Source organism: Cariama cristata, unplaced genomic scaffold (assembly GCF_000690535.1).
Source record: "Cariama cristata isolate BGI_N322 unplaced genomic scaffold, ASM69053v1 scaffold19626, whole genome shotgun sequence".
NCBI classification, from domain to species: Eukaryota; Metazoa; Chordata; class Aves; order Cariamiformes; family Cariamidae; genus Cariama; species Cariama cristata.
Genome location: NW_009624080.1, coordinates 94,183 through 103,598, shown reverse-complemented (window position 1 = coordinate 103,598; position 9,416 = coordinate 94,183). Strand labels below are relative to the sequence as shown.

General features: G+C 34.5%; 1 protein-coding gene across 1 annotated transcript in view; it reads right to left on the bottom strand.

Moving 5' to 3' along the window:
* Positions 1-221: 221 nt before the first annotated feature.
* AGMO (alkylglycerol monooxygenase) overlaps positions 222-9,416 on the bottom strand; it is a gene marked incomplete at both ends in the record, with an annotated part of 96,926 nt that continues 87,731 nt past the window's right edge. Inside the window, 5 exons of the mRNA XM_009703043.1 lie at positions 222-338; positions 844-978; positions 2,114-2,193; positions 2,306-2,371; positions 3,859-3,925. Of these exons, the coding sequence (XP_009701345.1) occupies positions 222-338; positions 844-978; positions 2,114-2,193; positions 2,306-2,371; positions 3,859-3,925 (465 nt within the window). The remainder of the gene's footprint in view (positions 339-843; positions 979-2,113; positions 2,194-2,305; positions 2,372-3,858; positions 3,926-9,416) is intronic.

Genomic DNA, 9,416 nt, shown 5'->3' with positions numbered 1-9,416 from the left:
TTTAATATACAATATTAAACATTATATATTAATATTATATAATTATATGTTTAGCCATCTATATTGATTCTTTTTACAGAATTTAGTTATTATTATAATAGTTTAAATAAGATGTGAGTCAGGTTGTAGAGCTTCTACTCAATGCTTTATTATCTAAACATGTCGTGTGTCGTATTAGTGTTAGCATGAAATGTTATTTCATAAAGACAGGAATTACTTACAGTCACAGTGCCAAGAAGTTCAGTATACAAGTCCATTATTACAGCAAAGTGTACAACTGCATAGCAATTAAGATAAGCTGGTACACTTGGATTGAAGGGAACTTCTTTTCCAGTGATCTGTATGAAGCAAAACAGATAACAGCCTTCAACACTGACCTGCTCCAGACTGTTATTCCTTAATATTCTTTATACTTTTTTTTAAGAAAGATCAAGGGACATAGATAATTGCAGAAAGATAAAGTACTATCAAACTTATATACTACCTAGTGTGAGACAGAGTTTAACTCTGTGTGTCTGTGTGTGTGTCTGTGTGTGTATGTTCACAGCTAAAAGAAAAAGAGAAATTACTGTACTCTATAGAACACTTTTGAAAATCTCTTTAGGAAATGAATAATGAAAAGATAAATAAAAAATTTTTTTTCCTTCAAGTATAAAGAAAAAAAACACAGCTAAAACATTCATTTCCTTCAGTTTCTGTTTCTATTTCATCTTCTCCTATGCTTTACGACTGCTAATTTGCTAATTTAAAATAGCATGTGTAGAGTTTTTAACATTGATCCAGTAGCATTAAGAGGTCCAAGTAAATTACACAAAACTGAAAGCCTGTGCATGTTCTATTTACCACTGGGATTTCCTCAGGAAGGCCAAGTCTAGGTTTGCCTGGTCCCCAGCCTGGCCCTTTGAATATGACAGAAAGCTTATTGCAGAATCCAGGTGTGGCCCAAAATGTGTTCCAAATATGAGCCAAGGGACGTAACTGAAAAAAAGAGCAAGTATTTTTTCATTGTTAGCAAAATAAAATTTAATAAAACATTATATTTTATCCATTTTTATCCCTCAAGTAAATGGTTTTTCAAAGTCTGTAAAGAGAATAAATTAGGAATAGACAAAGACAGTCAGAAGTTCAGAAACCCTGACTGAATTGGCAGGATCCATATCAAGCCCTTGGTTTACAGTGAGGATTACAATGACTCCTGCCCAGAGGAAAATCTGTCTCTCCTGTAATCAATCCAGAGTATTTAATGGCATATTGCATAGTTATATTTATGGTAGTTTTAAACTAGAATTTGGTTACTGGGACCTTGACATGACATACTCTCAATAACTAAAGTATTCAGCGTCTGACTGGAATGGACACAATTGCACAGGCTGTGGCAAACCTTCCAGCTTCCAGCCCAGACACACCTGCAGTAGAATTTCTCATTCTTTGAGATGTCTCCTTGGGTGAACAGTCATGGAAAGCAATTAGTGACTTCAATACTCCTTAGTTCCTAAGGCTTTTACAGAGAACTATTTTCCAGCTTAAGTGAAGCCTGGATCAATAGATCTAAGAAGCACCACACTAAGTACTCTTTCTTTTTTCTTCTCTTTTCTTGTTTTTATTATTATATTCAACCTGTTCTGGAGGCTTTGTTGAGACCATGATGGCTGCTATATAAAGCTGTCAACACAAATCATTCTGGAGCACCTTGAACAGCAAATATGCAAAAGAGATAAAAACAGTAAAGATATTACACCATAGGATTATTGATGAAATAATAATATTTAGAGAAGACAAACAACAGATAAAATATAAATTTTTGTCTGTGCTTCACTGTTTATTTCTCTGCATACAGTAAAATGGACATAATTCAGCCCAAGGCCTGTTGCATCTCCATTGTAATTAGTTGTTCATTTTAATGTATTGTATTTTCATGGTGACTACAAGCTCTGCATATGCTCAGTGAAGTGAGTAGAAATAATTGTTTTGTAATGAAATACTGAAGAAATTGTAGATAATTAATTGACTATGCAACAATGCAAGGATGGCCTCAACTGTGCCTAAGAGAGGAGTTTCTTTTGAATATGAGTGCCTATTGAAGATCCAGAGTCAGTGATACAAATTATAGCACCTGGAGCATGATGGGATCAAATGAATTTACTGGATGTGTTAAGCCGTATACAACTTTTGCATCTTCTGCCTCAAATGTTCCTGACAGAAGAAGAAGAAGAAGAAAAAAAAGAACCAACAGTCAAATTCAAAGGTATAGACAGTTTTGCTACACTAAGAAAGTATGAGACAGAGCAACTTTTTTTTTACTTACCAAATATCCTATCCCAGATAATGAGTGTGCCGCCATAATTCTTGTCAATGCAGTAAGGATTTCTACCTATAATTAAAATAATTTATTAGATCAGTAATTGCACATAGAAGAATAAATCTGACTGAATTATGAAGGGAAATCTTCATCATTAGCATCAATTTATCATCTAAAAATAATATTAAAAGGTAGAAAACCCACTGTTCCTTATACATCTATAAAATTTCTTTTTTCTTAGTAGGCTTATTGCTCTTTTCTACTGAGATTCAAACATACAAATCCAATGTGTCACACCCACCCAAAATTTCTGTGAAATAATAAGACTCTTCTGGAGAGTAAACTCAGTTCAGAATATATTTATAAAGACAAACTAAAAAGCAACCAAAATATAATTTCACTGGTTTATACCTAAGAAAATACACACTAAATACATTTATGTGCAATCATCTCATTAATGGCTTTCAGCTGTCTCCATCTTCTATGCCATATGTCTGATCTTGCCTTCATTATTATTAATTTCAGTGTGAGGAAAACTGTTCTTTCTATCTGTTTTCTAGAGAAAGTATGAGCAGAGAAACATTGACTACATATCTCCAAGTTTGTGGAGATTGTCTGGAGCAACTGTACAACACCTGATCAGCTCTGGGGTGATTCTGCTTAACTCCAATCAGGATCTGATGATTAATTTGGATTTACAGCAGAGTAAATAGGAGCAGAGTGTGTCCCTCCAGAATTACCAGTACTTGTGCAAATTTTAAGGATTAGACACTTACAGAACCACAGTCTTTTTAAAAAGTCTACACAGTGCCATAAACACTTTACACACGGAGGATATAAATATTAATAATATCCTCTGTACATACTGCATTTGAGTCTGTTTCAAATTATTTTGTTCTTCCATTCCCCTTTCACTTTTTTACTGTTATCTCTGCACACTGAATGAGCCAAGGACATCTACGAAATCCACTTCTATTCCTCAGATATGTTCATGACATTTTTCAGTATGCAGTGGAAGTTATTAATCCAATTTACAGATGCAGTACAGTCCTGAATGCTTCTGAATATTGATACAAAGTCAATTGTCATGCACTTGTGTGAAGTGAGATTTTTTCAATAATTCAGACAGCTGAAACCAAATTCCACTAAAACATTTAACAGTTCTTTGAAAAGGTAACCTTGTCTTTTCACATATTCAGTGGATTTGAATGCAAAAGCATGTAAGTGATTGACAAGTTGATGATGTTTTAGTAGTCAGGGAAGAATGAGATATTTTTCTATCACTCTTCATATTTACAAATGTTGAATTGTTTTGCTCAGTGTCTTGAAATTATTCCATGTTATCCAGGCTTAATTTCTGATCAATAATTAATCTTAAATGTAAAATTAAATTTAAGGTTTTTTAAAATACTGTGGAATTTCTAACTGAACAAGGACTATTTTTGAAGCAATGATCAAAATTAAAATAATACTGTAAAACTAATAACTTTTTTATTATTATAAAAGTAATGACCATGAGAAAAGACACTGAGGAATAAGAGGTTACATTTTTAGCTTACCATGATGAACTCTGTGATGACTGGGTGTATTAAGAATCCACTCCAGAGGTCCAAGGTTGGTGATAACCTTAAAAAAAGTAATGTTTAAATGAATTTGAAAATACTGTATAAAATCAAGAAGAAGGAGGGAAAAGAGAGGGAGGAAATGCATAAAGAGGATGTTTATCTCAAGGAGAACTGCATAAAAAGACAAGAATGCAATTTTTTTGCCTGAACCATTTCACTGTATTACCGTTACAAGAATTTTCATGAAAAAAAGTGAAATTTAGTAAAATGCAAGTTAAAAATTATATTTCTTTTTGATCCAGCAGCACATTTTCTTCTTATTTTTATTATCAGTTCATGATTCCAAACAGATGATTTATTATTTCACTTGCATTTTTTATCCATATCCATTGGCACTGCTTGGGATCCAGTGTAAACCTAAGATCCCAGTTACATGAACATCTTACATCAGTAAATGGATGGCATTGACCCAGAACAAGTACTCCTTCCTCCTTCAGTACCTTTGACTGCTTGTTCCTTCTATTAATACTCTTCTTCTACCCCAGCACAAATGCAGTAACACAAAAAACCTGATTACAAAACTGATGCAAGTTAAAACTAATTTTGCTTAGTTTTTCTAGATTAGTTTAACTGGATTGGTTCCTGATTCTGATCCAACATACAGTCACAAATACACCGGCATGAGTCAGAGGCATGAAAAGAAAGTAGACCAGCATAAATTCATAGTGGAGTGGCCATCTAAGGCAATGATTCAACAGTACAGAAAATCCAGCCTTGATATTTTTAGTACCAGACCAAAAATTACAGAAATTGTTGATTGCCATAAACTCACTCTAATGATCGAAGCTTTCTCAGAAAATGCTGATGAATTAAGTTTGTATTAGCATGGTTCATGCTAAATTACGTACTCTCCTGTCAGTATTTTAACAGTTTTTGTGAAAATAAACCAAATCTGCACTGGCAGAGCAGGGAATCACTAAGGAATAGCAGTCTTCACTTTTAGCCTACAGGTGGATTATAATAAAATGTCCTCAGAATTAATGTCTTCAAGTCTTCCATATCCAACTGATTAAATTCATATTTTAAAATTTAAATTCATCCTTTTGAAAGTCCGTATAATACACTGGTATGCTAAAACAGAACTTTGCGTCTTGTGGGTCCCTAAGGACCTCAAGAACCTATGTAAAATTTTAAATAAATACTTCTGACTAATCCTAGAGAAAGTATTTTCTTTGGAAAAGGAACCCTCTCTCATTCTTTACAATAGTCTTTCTATGGGTGATGACATTTACAAATCTACTGAAATATCTTCTCTGCAGCATCATTAGCGATTGATGCCTGAGCCTACTTCGATTCATTATTCAGCCAAGGTTACCTCCATTGCAAAGACATACTAGCCACACGCTGATGGAAATATCATCTGAGGTAACAATTATAACCATATGACTTAAGTACAGAATGCTGTACCTGACCAAGCAAAAATCCAGCAAACCATAAATCAACACTTTTGCTAAAACACATCAAAAATATTTTTTACCAGATACTCAAAATGGTACAGGGTGCTATTTCTAGAAACTTCCTTTGCTATCAGTAAGTTTACTTCTATATCTTCAGCACATTTCTAAAACAGAAGAAACTGTTGTCAGTGGAAAGCTTTCAGTGCCAAAAAATTTATAAATGTATATTTTATAAATATATCCATATATCATTCCAACAAACAGAAACATATCACCTCTGGAAAGCTGAATTTTGAAGGCTCTTGCAGCACCACATGGCAAAGAACATAATTATTTTGTTAAATTTTGTTGAATTTTTCTATATTCTGCCATCTTACCAGAGGCAAAACTCCTATAAGCAGATCTTTCACCAAAATAAATTATCAAGGCTAGGACAGTAAGACTATTTTTGCCAGGCAAGATTCTGACCCTGTCATCTTGGGCTAACAGGAACTTCCTGCAATCACAGTGAAAGGAATGAAGTTTGTAGGAATTGACTTGTAACAAATTGTACTGTGGTGTGGTCACAGACTATGTTCAAATGAATGCCTAACAGGGAACAGAGAGGAGAAAGGCAGTGGCAGGTATTCCACCTACCAATCTACCTTTCAGCTGTCAGTCTACCCTCATTTCTGTGCCTTGTGTCCAGACATTTTCCTTGGAGAATGGCAATTGCAAAGGAGCTTGTAAGTTTTCGTGGTAGCAGTAACCAGGCTTACGCTGCAGTTGCAACCAGTCACCAAAGCATCAACACCACTAGGCTTCAGCCATTCAAGACAGCAAAACATTTTCAGCTTAAAATAGCTTTGTGTTAAAATGGCTTTCTAGAATAAGATCTTTCACAATGTTCATATTTCTAGAAAAAAAAAAAATTTTAAATTAAAAATTTAAAAAATTAACAAAATAAATGTGATAAGAATATCAGAACAGCTCAGTTTTTGTGGCTTGTAATCAGGAGTTTCATTAAAAAAAGAAAAAGCTTTCTGCTGCTATAGTTTTTGTATGCAGTAGGAAGTTTTGTTTCAGATCTTTTTATTGGAAAGTAGTTTCAAAATTAAAAAAATAAATAGTGGAATTGTCATTATTCAATATCCCTATGGACTGTACTTCAAATCCTGTTTCACACTATTGAAAGGAAAAAGAGTCTGCTTGTGACTCTAAAATATTCTTATTCTTTATATCATCATCTTGCAGTGATTTTGGGGATACAGAAAAATAGCTACCAACCTCCTAAAAGTTGAAATATCCCAACTGCTGTCCAATAATGACTTTATCTGTATTTTGATGAATATGGCTGGGGGGGTTATGCTTGTGTTCGTTTCCCCGATACAGACACCTACTGTTCGAAATCAGTGCCTGTCTCCAATTCTTCCTCTCTCAATTAACACATCATGTGCACCTCAATTCCCGTGCCAGTGACCCACAGCTAAACTGCAGGATTCCAGCAAAACTCTTCCTTTTTGCTTTGTTTATTCTTTAACATCCCATAGCCACAAAAATAATTTTTCACTTGCCAAGACCCTTACAAATGGACTCAATACCTACTTATCTGATTTGTAGTAGTTTACCTTATGTATACCAGTTATAAAAGCTTTGTCAGATCTCTCCACAAAACATGTATTCCTCTTTCTTTCCTTTTTTTTTTTTTTTAAACAAACAACATATTCCCTTCGTTGTACTTGGTTATCGCTAAATCATAAAGCAGAATTACTGACAGTAATTGAAGCAATTCCAAGAGCAGTTTAATAAATAAGGCAGGCTAAAAGCTGCATGCTTAGAAACAGTTTCCATACATCATTGAATAAAACATGCTGGAAGTCAAATCTTCATATATAATGAGAACTAAATGTTTTGGGTTTTTTTTTTCTATAATAGTAGTTCTTAAATAAAGATGTTTCCTTTGTGACAGCAATCCCTAGCCTAAAGGAAAAGAACATTATGCAATATCTCTTGCAGCATGTAAGCACCTCCGTTTGCGGTCTCAGAGTTTGTCAGCACCAAGGGAAATCTTTATTGCCTGGTACCTGCACCACTTCAATGTAGTTCTTGTTTAAATAATGAGAAAAAATCGTGACAAGAAATCCAAGGGAAACTCTACATCTTGTGTAACAACTCCTCCTGTCACCACTACAACATGAATCTTTACTTAACTCTGTTTCAACATGAACGTTAGGAAGGAATGTCAACTGAGTAGGGCAGGCAATGTTACAGTAAAACCATTCGTATAGAAAAAGTTCTGGGGTTTGGGGGTTTTTTCTTTAAGTATAAGAAAAGCTGTTTGTAGCACAGCATCACTTTCAATATCATAGGGTTACTGATCTGCGGGACAGGAGAGGGTAAATTCATCCCTGGAGCATCACTAAGGAGCAATCTGAACTTAACCTGGGAGTTTCTGTTTAGACTAGTTGGTAGTAAAACATGTATTACTATTGATTTCCTCATCAAAATCAAGATAAGATTTTTATTCCTGGTATATAAATCTGTATTTCAGACAGTCTGGTGGGGAAATTTAAAAATAAGACCTTACATTCCCCGGTAGAGCTGCTGTGTTAATTCAGGACAACACACCCATGTATTTATACAGATGGTCCTGGTGATCAGATTTGCCATGTGAAATCTCTACAGGGAACCTGGGGAAAGGCAGAACTCCTAGGATATGTGCTTGTCTGCCAGTTTCACACTTTGAAATCCTCAGCAAACCCTGATTTATACACTGCCAACTGTTTTCCTATCTGATTAGGCAGTTTTCTACTCCAGTAAGCACGTAAAATGGATGTAGCCAAATTTCCACACTGAGGAGCGAAAAAACAATATTTATAGTTTAGAAATAAAACAAGTGAGAGGAATAAGGCCTGTTGGGATAATAAAGAGTTTCATAGGGGGTGAATTTCTGATAAATCTGGATTGTAGGAACGGGAGGTGAAAGCCTAGTTTTAATGGATAGTCCGGTTCAGGGCATATTTATATAATAAACACAGACTTAAAAAATGTGTTTATAATAAATTATCTTGAAGGCAGGCTGTTGTCACTTTTCATTGTTTTACGCCTCAACCAGGAGGTAAGGTTTGAATCAAATTGGCATCTTATGTCAATATTTCAGTTAACACTTTCAGTAAGTAGATGCAACTTTCTTTTTTTTCTTTAAAGGTCCCATTAAGCCTTGTGGGAAAGATGAGCACATACAGGAAGTTTCAATCAATTTGTTACTAAAAATGAGAGAAAACCTACACTAACTAGTTGTTTTAATTGCAGTGTTACAAATAGCAGAGCATGGAGAAAGTCACTCTTTCGGTCATATATCAAGTTAAGCATTTTAAACAAACTCCAGGAGAAAAATTGCTTATACAATTTCAGTATTTTTCAGCAGCTTGATAAATACATGCTGGCACTTGTGGGGAAAAAAAACAGAAAGTAATAAATCAGTATGCCAGTCCTGAAATAAACTGAAATATAGCCAAGTGTAGCCCTTCACCTTCTTCTTTAAATAGATCAAAATACAGTCAGCAGCCTACACTTTGTGTTTTTAACAAATAAGGGTCTTTCAAATTTTCTGTTGGCTTTGAAGACATAACTAATTTAAACAGATTCTCAATGAGTACAAGCTATGAGAAAAACTTGAGTATTACATGTAATTTGTTAAGATGGAAAATTAATCGGTGGTTTGGTTTTTTTTTAGTTGGTTTTTTTTTTCTTCTTCTTTCTCAGAGAGCAGTATCTCTAACTTATCTCCACATTAATGTGGTATCCTTTCGTTATTACAACCACTTTATTTGGTAAATGAGTTGTTCGGATTGTTTTGCAGGATGCAGAATGTACTGAAATGTGTTGCATCTTGAACTATCTCATTTCACTTTTGTCTTGATAATTCTCCAGAGACAAAGTAGACACAAGTGGCCTAAATAAAACTCTTGCAGTATAATTTTTAGTTTTAAGGTTTCCACAGGCAGACTAGAAATAGTCTGGCCCACTGCTGCTGAAGTAAGCATTTCACAGCTCGCTCTGACAAGAAATCTTTGGTGCAAGGACCAGAAGCCAACACTTAAACTCAAGGACTTA